General features: G+C 41.9%; 1 protein-coding gene across 1 annotated transcript; it reads right to left on the reverse strand.

The window, feature by feature from the left end:
* Positions 1-8: 8 nt before the first annotated feature.
* On the reverse strand, positions 9-16,676 carry LOC138331075 (proline-serine-threonine phosphatase-interacting protein 1-like). Its single transcript, XM_069278530.1, has 6 exons — positions 16,666-16,676; positions 6,514-6,559; positions 4,730-4,809; positions 4,353-4,451; positions 3,961-4,057; positions 9-3,582 (listed from the first exon to the last, which is right to left on the reverse strand). The coding sequence occupies exons 2-6, from the start codon at positions 6,524-6,526 to the stop codon at positions 3,476-3,478; spliced, it is 396 nt and encodes a 131-aa protein (XP_069134631.1). The 5' UTR covers positions 6,527-6,559; positions 16,666-16,676; the 3' UTR covers positions 9-3,475.
* Between the last annotated feature and the right edge of the window lie 416 nt (positions 16,677-17,092).

Consider the following 17,092-nt stretch of genomic DNA (forward strand, 5'->3'; position numbering starts at 1 on the left):
TTATGTATTTGTTATATTTTAGTACATGTAGCCAGACCATACAACAACAAAACAATTGCATTACACAGTACAGTGGTAAAATGTGCTATTGATATGGTTTCTTATTTGCTAGCATTCGGTCTTCTGTAAATGAACTTATTAGTCCCCTGCCAGTGAAACTAGAGGGGACTATACCTGCCAGTGAAACTAGAGGGGACTAGACCTGCCAGTGAAACTAGAGGGGACTAGACCTGCCAGTGAAACTAGAGGGGACTAGACCTGCCAGTGAAACTAGAGGGGACTAGACCTGCCAGTGAAACTAGAGGGGACTAGACCTGCCAGTGAAACTAGAGGGGACTAGACCTGCCAGTGAAACTAGAGGGGACTAGACCTGCCAGTGAAACTAGAGGGGACTAGACCTGCCATTGAAACTAGAGGGGACTAGACCTGCCATTGAAACTAGAGGGGACTAGACCTGCCATTGAAACTAGAGGGGACTATAGTGTTTGTTCTCGTCTGTCTGTCCGGATTTGGTTTCCAGATGATAACTTGAGTTTTTAATGGATCGATTTTGATCAACTTCTTACAATGGTAGTACATGTATATGAAAAATACAGCTTGGGATTGAATATGGGGCTTAAAGGTCAATGTGATAAAAATACATGTTTCACAAATTTTAATTTTCTGGACGATAACTTGAGAACACATCAACACAGTTTGTTCCAACTTCATACAATGATAGCATAACTAAGAAATAATAATAAATTGCCATAGATTAGGAAATGTAATTGACGGCAGTGGATGTATGTTGCTTGCATCACTTACTGTAAGCTTGTTTTGAACATGTTTGTTAGCATTGATGATAACGAAGTAGACACATACTGATTTAACGCTATGAAATGCAGTCAAAAGTATCTAAACGTTCTACCAAGCAAAGATGAGCACAAGGAATCACGAGGTTGCATTCTCTTCAACAAATGGGCAGAAATCATAGGTTGCATTACTCCCATAACATGAGAGTCGACTGGTCAGCCATTTTTTTTATCGGACGTTATTTTGCTGACTGTTAGACACAACATAATCAGGGGCGGATTCAGGTTTTGAGGTTAGAGGGGGAGTGTGACCAAGCAAATCAGGCGAGGGGTCTGGGGGCCGCCTAGGCCCCCAGAAGCTCTAGAATAAATGGTGCAAAATCCTGCATTCTGAGAATTTCATGAACACATTTTCCAGAAAATAATTGAAGCCATTTAATGATGTTTATTTATGGTTTTCGTGTCAAGTGTCATATCTTTTATTTGAAGTTTTGATTTAATTTTTTACTTACAGAATTGCAATATCAAAATCTTAATATTTATATGGACATAAAGCGAAGAAGGGTGGGGGTCTGGGGGCCGCCTAGGCCCCAAGAAGCCCTCGAATAAATGCTAATAAATCATGCTTTCTGAGGACTTCATGTACACTTTTTCCAAAAAATAATTGAAGCCATGTAAAAATGTTCGTTTATTAGCTCACCTGCCCGAAGGGCAAGTGAGGTTATGCTATGGTGCAGCGTCCGTCGTCCGTCCGCCGTCCGGCCGTCCGGCGTCAACTTTTCCATTTAAACAACTTCTTCTCCAAAACTTGGGAGACCTTTAGTCCTGAAATTTGAGTTATAGCATGCTGGGATGAAGGGCTACCTAATTTGTTCAAATGAATGACCTTGACTTTCATTCAAGGTCACAGGGGTCAAACAGGCTGAAATATCTTATTAAGACTTCTGCTTCATAACCAAGAGGCCTAGAGACCCGATATTTGGCATGTGACATGCTGGGATCAAGGGCTACCTAGTTTGTTCAAATGAATGACCTTGACCTTCATTCAAGGTCACAGGAGTCAAATAGGCTAAAATCTTTAAACGACTTCTTTTTAATAACCAAGAGGCCTAGGAACCTGATATTAGGCCTGTGACATTCTTGGATAGAGTGCTACCAAGTTTGTTCAAATGAATGACCTTGACCTTCATTAAAGGTCACAGGGATCAAATAGGCTGAAATATCTTGTTAAGACTTCTGCTTCATAACCAAAAAGCCTAGAGACCCGATAATCGGCAAGTAACATGCTGGGATGAAGGGCTACAAAGTTTGTTAAAAAATGAATGACCTTGACTTTCATTCAAGGTCACAGGGGTCAAATAGGCTAAAATCTTTAAACAACTTCTTCTTAATAACCAAGAGGCCTAGGGACGTGATATTGGGCCTGTGGCATGCTGGGATCAAGGGCTACAAAGTTTGTTCAAATGAATGACCTTGACCTTCATTCAAGGTCACAGGAGTCAAATAGGCTAAAATCTTTAAACGACTTCTTTTTAATAACCAAGAGGCCTAGGAACCTGATATTAGGCCTGTGACATACTGGGATAGAGTGCTACCAAGTTTGTTCAAATGAATGACATTGACCTTCATTCAAGGTCACAGGGGTCAAAAAGGCTAAAAAAATTAAACGACTTCTTCTTAATACCCAAACAGTCTAGGGACCTGATATTGGGCCTATGGCATGCTGGGATCAAGGCCTAGGGCTACCAAGTTTGTTCAAAAGAATGACCTTGACCTTCATTCAAGGTCACAGGGGTCAAATTGGCTAAAATCTTTAAACAACTTCTTTTTAATAACCAAGAGGCAAAGAGGCCTATAATGTGCTTAGGGATGATATAAATTCTTATTTACTCTATTTGTTAAGTATGAACCATGTATAATTACCAGATTGCAGGTGAGCGATTCGGGCCCATTGGGCCCTTGTTATTTTTGACGTCTAATGTCATATTTTGAATATAAAGTTACAGAATTGCACTGCCTAAAATCTAAATATTTATAGAGGCACGAAGCAAAGAAAAGGATGGGGGTCTGGGGGCCGCCTAGAACGAATATACGTACCCGGCCTACTATGCATTTACATATTATTTTTGTCCAAAACAAACATAAATACCATGCTTACTATCTACCGTACCGCTCACAAAACGTCAAAATCACATGTTGTGAACTTGCCGTATAAATTCCTTATCTCACTTGAAAATAAATAAGATTTGCCGTATTCGCCGTAATTATCGCCTAGAATAATTGTTGCAAAGGGGGCCTTATTAATGAACCAAAATAAAAGTTGTGGACGAGAAAAATCAGCCATATTTTTAATTTTTCTGTACTTACATTAATCTGTTCTAGTAAACTTCTATATGCCTTGAGACGCATTTTTTTGTTGTGAGTCACATGTAAAAGACTCGCAAGGTCATGTAATATGAGGCATCACATGTTGAAAAAATTGTTAAATCTATGGGATGTAAGTACTTGGATACAACTTTAACTCTTCTTCAGAAAAGGGGAGGGGGCGCTTATAGGGGGAGGGGTGCTAATTACGGCGATTATGGTATGTCATTTAATGACATTGTACATGATTTTGGTTTTAAAAAGATGATGATGGATATGTTAGGACTGTCATGTAATGACGTCACATTTCAAACCGAGGATTATGTAACACTTTGATATATTGACTCTTCACTGAAGTCGGATGTTCCAGACAATTTCCTGTTGTTCAGGCCTGTTCCCTTGAAATAGTTCTGGTAATATGTATGCACTGGAAACAAGTAAGACTGAAGTCATTTTATGATGGATAATTAGGTGAAATGTAAGAATTTATACAACATCTCAAAATATACAAACTGACCCCTAATCAGTTTACAAGAAGAAATCACAGAGACGCATATGACCTACTCTCACCTCAGACCACCTACCTGGAGCCTATGACCTACTCTCACCTCAGACCACCTACCTGGAGCCTATGATCTACTCTCACCTCAGACCACCTACTTTGAGCCTATGACTTACTCCCACCTCAGACCACCTACCTGGAGCCTATGACTTACTCCCACCTCAGACCACCTACCTGGAGCCAATGACCTACTCTCACCTCAGACCACCTACCTGGAGCCTATGACTTCCTCAGTCCACCTACCTGGACGTAAATGACCTACTCGTGCCCTGTCCACGAAAGTGATCAACTCGTCCTGAATGTCGCATTTCTCAAGGTGATTCCTAGTGTATTCACAACACTGAAAAACAATAAAAACGTTAATTAGTATAATAGTAATAATAAGTATACTTTAATCAGTCGTTACTTCAATCTAGCAGTGATTGAGTCATGGAGAACTTAATTTGTACTTCTTCTTTGAAATGACGCATGAGACTCAGTACAACTATTTTACCTGATATTATTTACTATGTACGACATTATTTATCGTTGTGAACTTGGTCTGAATAGCTCGCTGGTAAGTTTGCTGGTTCATATTACAACATGTGTAAATAATTTGTAATTATCTATCAGTATTTACAAATGTGACGTCATACCATATCATGGTCTACACACATCTGGGAGTCGACGTTTGTTCCTTTCCAAATGATGTCCCGGAGTTCCGTGATTCTCTCTATGTCCAGCTCCCGGTATATCTGATCAGAGTAATGTATACCATATCAACATAGTATTTTACTGCTGATCTGATATTGATGAGGTAAACCAGTTTTTTAAAAACTTTTTAATATTCATGATTTTATAAATAAGATGGAACAGTCATCTTGACAGGGATAAGGTTGACATTAATTTAATCACGTCATGATAGTGACGCTTTTGATGTCATCAAATCCCTCAGGAACGGTAAACAATGGTTTTTGCATAACAAATGTGAAAGAAAACAATTTGAAAACAATAAATTGCTAAAACTGCATACCTTACAAGCATTTTCGAAGTCTTCTTCCCATTTTCTCTGGGCATTTTGAAGTGAATCTACAGATGTTCGATACAGGCAATCTGTCCAGATATTTCAATCTTGTTGTAATTCATCTCTATCATGGTATTTCAATCTTATTGTAATTAATTTATCTCTATCAAAATATTTCAATCTTATTGCATTTTATCTCTATCAAGATATTTCAATCTTGTTGTAATTTGTCTCTATCAGGGTATTTCAATCTTATTGTAATTTATCTCTATCAAGGTATTTCTGCCCAATCAATTTTATTGTAATTTATCTTCATCAAGATATACCAATCTTATTGTAATCTAAGGGCTTGTGGTAGAATGTCAGACACCTTAACCACTTGGCCACTGTGACCCAGAGGTGGAGGGCTTGTGGTAGAATGTCAAACACCTTAACCACTTGGCCACTGTGACCCAGAGGTGGAGGGCTAGTGGTAAAATGTCAGACACCTTAACCAATCAGCCACTGTGACCCAGAGGTGGAGGGCTTGTGGTAAAATGTCAGACACCTTAACCACTCAGCCACTGTGACCCAGAGGTGGAGGGCTTGTGGTAGAATGTCAGACACCTTAACCACTCAGCCACTGTGACCCAGAGGTGGAGGGCTTGTGGTAAAATGTCAGACACCTTAACCACTCAGCCACTGTGACCCAGAGGTGGAGGGCTTGTGGTAGAATGTCAGGCACCTTAACCACTTGACCACTGTGACCCAGAGGTGGAAGGCTAGTGGTAGAATGTCAGACACCTTAACCACTTGACCACTGTGACCCAGAGGTGGAGGGCTTGTGGTAAAAAGTCAGACACCTCAACCACTTGACCACTGTGACCAAGAGGTGGAGGGCTTGTGGTAGAATGTCAGACACCTTAACCACTTGGCCACTGTGACCCAGAGGTGGAGGGCTTGTGGTAGAATGTCAAACACCTTAACCACTTGGCCACTGTGACCCAGAAGTGGAGGGCTAGTGGTAAAATGTCAGACACCTTAACCACTCAGCCACTGTGACCCAGAGGTGGAGGGCTTGTGGTAAAATGTTAGACACCTGAACCACTCAGCCACTGTGACCCAGAGGTGGAGGGCTTGTGGTAGAATGTCAGGCACCTTAACCACTTGACCACTGTGACCCAGAGGTGGAGGGCTAGTGGTAGAATGTCAGACACCTTAACCACTTGGCTACTGTGACCCAGAGGTGGAGGGCTTGTGGTAGAATGTCAGACACCTTAACCACTCGGCCACTGTGACACAGAGGTGGAGTGCTAGTGGTAGAATGTCAGACACCTTAACCACTTAGCCAATGTGACCCAGAGGTGGAGGGCTTGTGGTAGAATGTCAAACACCTTAACCACTTGGCCACTGTGACCCAGAGGTGGAGGGCTAGTGGTAAAATGTCAGACACCTTAACCACTCAGCCACTGTGACCCAGAGGTGGAGGGCTTGTGGTAAAATGTCAGACACCTTAACCACTCAGCCACTGTGACCCAGAGGTGGAGGGCTTGTGGTAGAATGTCAGGCACCTTAACCACTTGACCACTGTGACCCAGAGGTGGAAGGCTAGTGGTAGAATGTCAGACACCTTAACCACTTGGCTACTGTGACCCAGAGGTGGAGGGCTTGTGGTAGAATGTCAGACACCTTAACCACTTGGCCACTGTGACACAGAGGTGGAGTGCTAATGGTAGAATGTCAGACAACTTAACCACTTAGCCAATGTGACTCAAGAGTGGAGGGCTAGTACAGATATCCTGAAAACCTTTTACCTGTTTTTTCCATTTCATCTTTTGCTTTCTGCTCCTTGAGTTTTTGCTGAAGTAAAAACATGATAAACATTAGCTATATTAATGCATACTAGAATACCAATAAAGTTGAAGTTAACCTTTCTCAATTATTTATATGAGTTTTTGTATAGGTACACATGTCTTAGACCTAAGCAGGAACAGTTGTCACTTTTCATAGCGAGAGAATTACAAAAAGGTCAATGTTTCTGGATTGCTGATGAAAATTTAACAAAGATCCACAATATTATCAAGTAATTAAGAATAAAACAGAAATAAAAGCTGAACATGTTAACCCTAACACTAACCACTAACGAGCAGTTACAGGAAACTTGTCTTTACCCTTTGGAGGGCCTCTTGTCCTTAGATTACCTTTTGGAGGGCCTTTTTGTCTCTAGATAATGAGCAGTTACAGGAAACTTGTCTTTACCCTTTGGAGGGCCTCTTGTCCTTAGATTACCTTTTGGAGGGCCTTTTTGTCTCTAGATAATGAGCAGTTACAGGAAACTTGTCTTTACCCTTTGGAGGGCCTCTTGGCTTTAGATTACCTTTTGGAGGGCCTCTTGTCCCTAGATTACCTTTTGGAGGGCCTCTTGTCCCTAAATTACCTTTTGTCCCTATATTACCTTTTGGAGGGCCTTTTTGTCTCTAGATAATGAGCAGTTACAGGAAACTTGTCTTTACCCTTTGGAGGGCCTCTTGTCCTTAGATTACCTTTTGGAGGGCCTTTTGTCCCTAGATTACCTTTTGTCCCTATATTACCTTTTGGAGGGCCTTTTTGTCTCTAGATAATGAGCAGTTACAGGAAACTTGTCTTTAACCTTTGGAGGGCCTCTTGTCCTTAGATTACCTTTTGGAGGGCCTCTTGTCCCTAAATTACCTTTTGGAGGGCCTTTTTGTCTCTAGATAATGAGCAGTTACAGGAAACTTGTCTTTTATCCTTTGGAGGGCCTCTTGTCCCTGGATTACCTTTTCGAGGTCGTCTTGTCCCCTAGATTACCTTTTGGAGGGCCCTTTTGTCTCTAGATAATGAGCAGTTACAGGAAACTTGTCTTTACCCTTTGGAGGGCCTCTTGTCCCTAGATTACCTTTTGGAGGGCCTCTTGTCCCTAGATTACCTTTTGGGGGTCGTCTTGTCCCTAGATTACCTTTTGGAGGGCCCTTTTGTCTCTAGATAATAAGCAGTTACAGGAAACTTGTCTTTACCATTTGAGGAGGGCCTCTTGTCCTTAGATTACCTTTTTGGAGGGGGCCTCTTGTCCCTAAAATTACCTTTTGGAGAGCCTTTTTGTCTCTAGAGTAAATGAGCAGTTACAGGAAACCTTCGATTGTCTTTATCCTTTGGAGGGCCTCTTGTCCCTAGATTACCTTTTGGAGGTCGTCTTGTCCCCTAGATTTCCTTTTGGAGGGCCATTTTGTCCTCTAGATAATGAGCAGTTACAGGAAAACTTGTCTTTACGCCTTTGGAGGGACCCTCTTGTCCCTATATTACCTTTTGGAAGGGTGCTCTTGTCCGTAGATTACCTTTTGGAGGGGCCTTTTGTCTCCCTAGATTACCTTTTGTCCCTTTATTACCTTTTGGAGGGCCTATATTTTGTCTCTAGATAATGAGCAGTTTTACTGGAAAACTTGTCTTAGCCCCTTTGGAGGCCCTTGTCCCTAGATACTCACTTTTGGAGGGCCTTTTGTCCCTAGATTACCTTTTGTGTCCCTATATTACCTTTTGGAGAGGCCTTTTGTTCCCTAGATTACATTTTTGGAGGCCCTTTTTGTCTCCCCTAGATTACCTTTGGAGGGCCTTTTGTCTCTAGATTAACCTTTTGGGAGGGCCTTTTAAATCCCTAGATTACCTTAGGGAGGGCCTCTTTTTCCTTAGATTACCTTGGAGGGCCCTTTTAGTCTCTAGATTAAAATAGCAGCTTACTTGTCATTTATTGCGGACAACTTGTCCTGTAGGATTTACCCCGTTTGGAGTCCCCTAAATTTACACTCTTTTTTTGTTCCCTAGAATATCTCCTTTGGTTCCTTATATTAATCTTCTCGATAATGAGCATTTTTTACAGGAACTTTTATTTTTGTCTTTACCCTTTGGAGGGCCTCTTGTCCTTAGATTACCTTTTGGAGGGCCTGCTTGTCCCTAGATTACCTTTGAGGGCCTTTTGTCCCTAGATTACTTTTGTCCCTATAATACTTTTTGGAGGGGCCTTTTTTGTCTCTAGATAAAATGAGCCCAGGAATACCATTTACAGGAAACTCTTTGGTCTTTATTACCTTTGGAGGCCTCTGTCCTTTAGATTACGTTTTGGAGGGCCCTCTTGTCCATAAATTACTTTGGAGGGCCATATTTGTCTCTAGATACTGAGCAGATACAGGAAACTATGTCTTTACCCCCTGGAGGCCTCCCTTGTCCCTTTATTTTTTGGAGGTTTTTTATGTCTCTAGATAATGACCAGTTCAGGAACCCCTTGTCCCTAGATACCCTTTGTCCCTTTATACCTTTTGGAGGCCTCTTTTGTCCCTCTTAGATAATACAGTTACAGAAACTTGTCCTTTACCCTTTAGAGGGCCCTTGTCCCCTAAATTACCCTTTTTGTTGGAGGGCCTTTGTCCCTTTTTACCTTGTGACCAAGAATTACCTTTTGGTAGGGCCTCTTGTCCCTAGAATTAGGTTTGGAGGTCGTCTTGTCCACTAGATATCCTTTTGGAGGGCCCTTCTTGTCTCTAGATAAGGCCTATACAGAAACTTGGGATAAACCTTTGGGAGGGCCTTTTTGTTGTCTCTAGAATAATGAGGCAGTTACAGGAACACTTGTTCTTTAAACCTATGTAGGGCCCCCCTCTTTTGTCCTTAATTCCCTTTTGGAGGGGGCCCTCTTGTTCCCCTAACTTAACCATTTTGGAGGGCCCTTTTATAGTCCTCTATATAAAATGAGGCAGTTACAGAACTTGTCTTTACCCAGGAAAACTAGTCCTTTAACCTTTTGTAGGGCCTCTTTGTCCCTAGATTATTTCCCTTATTTTGGAGGGCTCTTAGGAGGGCCTTTTTGTCCTAGATCTAGATTACTTAGATATGGAGGGCCTTTTGTCCTTAGATTACTTTTGGGGAGGGCCCTTGTCTCCATTTATTACCTTTGTACCTTTTGGAGGGCCTTTTTTGTCTCTAGATAATGAGCACAGGAAACTTTACCTTTGGAGGGCCTTTTTGTCTCTCTTTAGGCCTCCTTACCTTTTGGAGGGCCTTTTCCCTTTTGGAGGGGCTTTGGTACCTTTTGGAGGTCCCTAGATGTGAGCAGTTTGATTACCTTTTATGGAGGTCGTTCCCCTTTTGGTCCCCTAGATTTTCCATTTGAGGGGCCCATTTTTGGTCACTAGATGAAGAGCCAGTATTACCAGGAAACCTGGTCCCCCCCCACCCACCCTTTAACCCATTTTGGAGGGCCTCTTGTTCCCTAGATAACCTTTTTGGAGGGTCTCTTGTCCGTAATTTACCTTTTTGGAGGGTCTCTTGTCGTAGATTATCTTTTGAGGGGCCCTAGATGTCCCTTTGATTACCTTTTGTCCCTTTATTACCTTTTGGGAGGGCCTTTTTGTCTTGACCTAAGAATAATGAGCAGTTTATCAGGAAACTTGTCTTTACCCTTTGGAGGGCCCTTTTGTCCCTAAGAAATTAACTTTTAGGAGGGCCTTTTGTCCCCCCTAGATTTACCTATTGTCCCCCCCCTATATAACCATTTGGGGAGGGCCTTTTGTCTCCTAGATTACATTTAGGAGGCCCTTTTTTTTTTTTTTGTCTCCAAGAAATTACCTTTTGGAGGCCTTTTGTCTCCCTAGAATTACCTTTTATTGGAGGGCCTTTTTAAAATTCCCTAAGAATTTACCTTTTAGGGAAGGGCGACTTTGTCTCTATATTTACCTTTTTGGAGGGCGCTTTTTGTCTCTAGATATATGTGAAACACATTATAGGAAACTTGTCTTTACCCTTTTGAGGGTGCACTCCTTTTTCCCTAGATTTTACCTTTTGGAGGCGCCTCTTGTCCGTAGATTACCTGTTTAGGAGCCCTTTTTTTGTCCCCTAGATTTAAACCCTTTTGTCCCTAGAATTACCTTTTGGAGGGCTTTTTTTTGTCTCTAGATAATGAGCAGTTACAGGAAACTTGTCTTTACCCTTTGGAGGGCCTCTTATCCCTTGATTACCTTTTGGAGGGCCCTTTTGTCCCTAGAATACCTTTTTGTCCCTATATATACCTTTTGGAGGGCAGTTTTGTCTCTAATGTATTTACCTTTTGGAGGGCCTCTTGTCTCTAGATTTACCATTTTTGGAGGGCCTTTTGTCCACTAGATTACCTTTTGTCCCTCTAATTACCTGTTTGAAGTGCCTTTTTGTCTCTAGATAATGAGCAGTTTTAGGCAACTTGTTATGTACCTTTGGAGTGGACTTTTTTGTCCTGAGGATTACCTTTTGGAGCGGCCGCTTGTCCCTAATTAACTTTTGGAGGGGCCCTTTTGTCCCTAAGATTACCTTTTGTCCCTATATTACCTTGTGGCAGGGACCTTTTTGTCTCTAGGATTACCTTTTGGAGTTGGAGGATAACTTTGTCTCTATATTACCCTTTCGGAGGGCCTTATTGTACCTCTGGATTACCTTTTGGAGGGCCTTTTTGGGCTAATTAGTTTGGGAGGGCCTTTTGTCCCTAGATTACCTTTTGAGAGGCCTTTTGTCTCTAGATAATGATGCCTTTACAGGACTTGTCTTTACCCTTTGGAGGGCCCTTTTTCCCTAGATTACCTTTTTGGCGGGGTCTCTTGTCTCTAGATTTACCTTTTGAGGGCCCTTTTTGTCTAGTTAATGAGATTTCACCTTATGTCTGGATTTCCCTTTGGGATGGCCCTTTTTGTTTCTAGATTACCATTTTTACGAGGGCTTCTTGTCTCTAGATATCTCCTTGGAGGGCCTTTTGTCTCTAGATTACATTTTGGAGCCTTTTTCCCTAGGGCCTTTTTTGGTCCTCTAGCTTACCTTTTGGAGGGCCTTTTGTCTCTAGATTACCTTTTGGAGGGCCTTTTATCCCTAGATTACCTTAGGGAGGGCCTCTTGTCCTTAGATTACCTTTTGGAGGGCCTTTTTGTCTCTAGATAATGAGCAGTTTTTACAGGAAACTTTCTGTCTTTACCCATTTGGAGGGCCTCTTGTCCTTAGATTACCTTTTGGAGGGCCTCTTGTCCCCTAGATTACCTTTTGGAGGTCCCTAGATTACCTTTTGTCCCTAGATTACCTTTTGGAGGGCCTTTTTTTCTCTAGATAAAGAGCAGTTACAGGAAACTTGTCTTTAACCATTTGGAGGGCCTCTTGTCCCTTAGATTAACCTTTTGGAGGGGCCTCTTGTCCCCTAAATTAACCTTTTGGAGAGCCATTTTTTGTCTCTAGATAATGAGCAGTTAACAGGAAAATTTGTCTTTAACCCTTTGGAGGGCCTCTTGTCCCTAGGATTACCTTTTTGGAGGGCCTTTTTGTCCTAGATAATTGAGCAGTTACAGGTCCCTTGTCTTTAACCTTTTGGAGGGCCTTTTGTCCTTAGATTACCTTTTGGAGGGCCTCTTGTCCCTAAATTACCTTTTGGAGGGCCTTTTTGTACTCAGATAAATGAGCAGTTTACAGGAAACTAGATTACCCTTTGGAGGGCCTCTTGTCCCTAGATTACCTTTTTGGAGGTCGTCTTTGTCCCTATATTTACCTTTTGGAGGGCCTTTTTGTCTCTAGATAATGAGCAGTTACAGGAAACTTGTCTTAACCCTTTTGGAGGGCCTCTAAATTTGTGGCCCCGATTGTTTTTCCCTAGATTACCTTTTGGAGGGCCTCTTGTCCGTAGATTACCTTTTGGAGGGCCCTTTTGTCCCTAGATTACCTTTTTGTCCCTTTATTACCTTTTGGAGGGCCTTTTTGTCTCTAGATAATGAGCAGTTACAGGAAACTTGTCTTTACCCTTTGGAGGGCCCTTGTCCCTAGATTATCTTTTGGAGGGCCTTTTGTCCCTAGATTACCTTTTGTCCCTATATTACCTTTTGGAGGGCCTTTTGTCTCTAGATTACATTTTGGAGGGCCTTTTTGTCTCTAGATTACCTTTTGGAGGGCCTTTTGTCTCTAGATTACCTTTTGGAGGGCCTTTTATCCCTAGATTACCTTAGGGAGGGCCTTTTGTCTCTATATTACCTTTTGGAGGGCCTTTTTGTCTCTAGATAATGAGCAGTTACAGGAAACTTGTCTTTACCCTTTGGAGGGCCTCTTTTCCCTAGATTACCTTTTGGAGGGCCTCTTGTCCGTAGATTACCTTTTGGAGGGCCTTTTGTCCCTAGATTACCTTTTGTCCCTTTATTACCTTTTGGAGGGCCTTTTTGTCTCTAGATAATGAGCAGTTACAGGAAACTTGTCTTTACCCTTTGGAGGGCCTCTTGTCCCTAGATTACCTTTTGGAGGGCCTTTTGTCCCTAGATTACCTTTTGTCCCTATATTACCTTTTGGAGGGCCTTTTGTCTCTAGATTACATTTTGGAGGGCCTTTTTGTCTCTAGATTACCTTTTGGAGGGCCTTTTGTCTCTAGATTACCTTTTGGAGGGCCTTTTATCCCTAGATTACCTTAGGGAGGGCCTTTTGTCTCTATATTACCTTTTGGAGGGCCTTTTGTCTCTGGATTACCTTTCGGCGGGTCATTTGTCTCTAGATTACCTTTTGGAGACCCTTTTGTCTCTAGATTACCTTTTGGAGGACCTTTTGTTTCTAGATTACCTTTTGGAGGGCTTTTGTCTCTAGATATCTCTTGGAGGGCCTTTTGTCTTTAGATTACCTTTTGGAGGGCCTTTGATCCCTAGATTACCTTTGGGAGGGCCTTTTGTCTCTATATTACCTTTTGGAGGGCCTTTTGTCTCTGGATTACCCTTTGGAGGGCCTCTTGTCCCTAGATTACCTTTTGGAGGGCCCTTTTGTCTCTAGATAATGAGCAGTTACAGGAAACTTGTCTTTACCCTTTGGAGGGCCTCTTGTCCCTAGATTACCTTTTGGAGGGCCTCTTGTTCCTAGATTACCTTTTGGAGGTCGTCTTGTCCCTAGATTACCTTTTGGAGGGCCCTTTTGTCTCTAGATAATAAGCAGTTACAGGAAACTTGTCTTTACCATTTGGAGGGCCTCTTGTCCTTAGATTACCTTTTGGAGGGCCTCTTGTCCCTAAATTACCTTTTGGAGAGCCTTTTTGTCTCTAGATAATGAGCAGTTACAGGAAACTTGTCTTTACCCTTTGGAGGGCCTCTTGTCCCTAGATTACCTTTTGGAGGGCCTTTTGTCCCTAGATTACCTTTTGTCCCTATATTACCTTTTGGAGGGCCTTTTGTCTCTAGATTACATTTTGGAGGGCCTTTTTGTCTCTAGATTACCTTTTGGAGGGCCTTTTGTCTCTAGATTACCTTTTGGAGGGCATTTTATCCCTAGATTACCTTAGGGAGGGCCCTTTTGTCTCTATATTAACCTTTTGGAGGGCCTTTTTGTCTGTAAGATTTTAATGAGCAGTTACAGAAAAACTTGTCTTTTACCCTTTGGAGGGCACTCCTCCTTTTCCCTCCGTTTCCTAGATTACCTTTTGGAGGGCCTACCTTGTCCGTAAGATTACCGTTTTTTTTGGAGGGCCTTTTGTCCCTTGTGTATGTTTACCTTTTGTTCCCCTTTATTACCTTTTGGAAGGGCCCTTCTTTGTCTCTATGATAATGATCCCTGTTTTCCAGTTACATGGAAAACTTGTCTTTACTGATTACCTTTTGGAGGGCCCTCTTGTCCCCTAGATTACTCTTTTGGTCTTTAGGGCCTTTTTTTGGTCCCTAGATTACCTTTTTTGTGTCACCCCTATATTACCTTTTGGAGGGCCTTTTTGTCTCTAGATTTCATTTTGGAGGGCCTTTTTTGTCCTCTAGATTACCCTTTTGGAGGGCCTTTTGTCTCTAGATTTACCTTTTGGAGGGCCTTTTATCCCTAGATTTACTTATGTGGAGGGCCTTTTTGTCTCTATATTACCTTTTGGAGGGCCTTTTAGTTCCCTTCTGGATTACCTTTCAGGCGGTCATTTGGGTCTCTAGATTACCTTTTTTGGAGACCCTTTTGTCTCTAGATTACCTTTTGGAGGAAACCTTTTGTTTTCTAGATTACCTTTTGGAGGGCTTTTGTCTCTAGATATCTCTTGGAGGGCCCCTTTTGTCTTTAGATTACCTTTTGGAGGGCCTATTTTTGTCCCTAGATTACCTTTTGGAGGGCCCTTTTTGTCTCAAGATAATTACCTTTTGGAGGGCCTTTTGTCTCCTCTGATTACCTTTTTTGGAGGACCTTTTTTATTTTCTTGTCCGCTAGATTACCTTTTTGGAGGGCCTTTTGTCTCACTAGATTACAATATTTTCTTTGGAGAGCATTATTTTGTCTCTAGATTACCTTTTTTGGAGGGCCTTTTTTTAGATTCCTAGGATTACCTTTTGGAGGGCCCTTTTGTCTCTCAATATTATTACAGGAAAACCTTTTGGACGGCCTTTTCCTTTGATTCTCTATTGGATTACCTTTTGGAGAGACTCTATTTTGTCTCCTTTTTAGATAACCTTTTGGACGCGGCCTTTTGTCCCTCTTTAGATTTATTCTTTTGGGCGGGTCTTTTGTCCTCTAGATTACCTTTTGGAGGGCCCCCTTTTGTCTCTAGATTACCTTTTGGAGGGCCCTTTTGTCTCTAGATTACCTTTTGGAGGGCTCTTTTATCTGCTAGATTACCTTAGGGAGGGCCTTTTGTCTTTAGATTACCTTTTGGAGGGCCTTTTTGGTCTGTTAGAATAATGAGCCTTACAAGGAAACCTTGTCCCCTTTTACCCTATTGGGATGCCTCTTTTCCCTAGATTACCTTTTTTGGAGGGCCTTTTGTCCGTAAAGATTACCCTTATTGGAGGGCCTTTTGTCCCTAGATTTATTACCTTTTGGAGGGCCTTTTTGTCTCTAAGATAATGAGCAGTATACTGGAAAACTTGTCTTTTTACCCTTTGGAGGGCCTATTGTCCCATAGATTTACTTTGTTGGAGTGCCTTTTTGTACCCTAGATTACCTTTTGTCCATATATTAACCTTTTTGCGAGGCCTCGTTTTTTGTCTCTAGATTTCATTTTGGGGGGCCTTTATTTTGTCTCTAGATTACCTTTTGGAAAGGCCCCTTTTGTCTTCTCAATTACCTTTTGGAGGGGCCTTTTATCCCTAGTTTACCTTTTGGGAGGGGGCCTTTCCTTTTTGTCTCCTCTTATAATTACCTTTTGGACGAGCATTTTTGTCTCTGGGATTACCTTTTTTCCGGCGGGGTCCCCCCAGCATTGGTCTATAGATTACCTTTTGGAGACCTCCCTTTTGTCTCTTGATAACCTTTTGGAGGACCCTTTTGTATTTTCTAGATTAACCTTTTGGAGAGGCTTTTGTCTCTAGATTATCTTCTTGGAAAGGTCCCCTTTTGTCTTTATATTTACCTTTTTTTGGAGGGCCTTTTTTTGGATCCCTAGATTAAACTTTTGTGGAGGGCCTATTTTGTCTCTAGGTTACCCTTTGGGCGGGGGCCCTTTTGTTCTCTGTTTACCTTTTGGAGGTCCTTTTTTTTTGTCCTTCTAGATTAACTTATTTTTGGTGGGCCCTTTTGTCCCTCTCTATATTACCTCTTGGAGGCAATTTTTGGTCCTCTAGATTACCTTTTGTGTGGAGGGCCTTTTTATTCCTAGATTACCTTTGGGAGGGCCCTTTTGTCCTCTATATTACCTTTTGGCACGGCCTATTTGTGTTCACTGGATTGCCTTTTGAAAGACCTTTTGTCCCCTAGATAACTTTTTGGAGGGCCCTTTTGTCTACTAGATTATTTTGGAGGGGTTTTATTTTGTCCTCTAAGTCTTTACCCTTTGGCAGGGCCTTTTGTCTCCTAGATTACCTTTTGGAGGGCCTTTTGTTCCCTAGATTACCTTTTTGGACGGCCTTTAGTGTCTCTAGATTACCTTTTTGGACGGCTCCTTTTGTCTCTCCTAGATTACCTTGTTTTGGAGGGCCTTTTTGTCTCTAAATATTACCCTTTGGAGGGCCTTTTTGTCTCTAGATTACCTTTTGGAGGGACTTTTTTTTGTCCCTAGAATACCTTTTTGGAGGGGCCTTTTTTTGTCTAAAGATTACCTTTTATTGGAGTGCCCTTTATGTTCATCCTTTTAATTTTTGGAGGGCTTTTTTGTCTCTTAATACACTTTGGGGTAGCCTTTTGTCCTCCCTAGATTAACCTTATTGGTGGGCCTCTTTGTTCATAATGATACTTCTGGAGGGCCTTTTGTCTGTTTGATTTTATCCTTTTTGGTGGGCCTTTGTCTATAGATTTCCTTGTGGAGAGGGACTTGTGTCTCTAGGTTTTTATTTTGGAGGGCCAGTTGTCCTCTATATTTCCTTTAGGATGGACTTTGTCTTTAATTTACCTTTATTTGGAGGGAACTTTTTGGTCTAATCCATTACATTTTAGTATCTTAGTGACCCTTTTGCCGTA

Source organism: Argopecten irradians, chromosome 9 (genome assembly GCF_041381155.1).
Source record: "Argopecten irradians isolate NY chromosome 9, Ai_NY, whole genome shotgun sequence".
Lineage (NCBI taxonomy): Eukaryota > Metazoa > Mollusca > Bivalvia > Pectinida > Pectinidae > Argopecten > Argopecten irradians.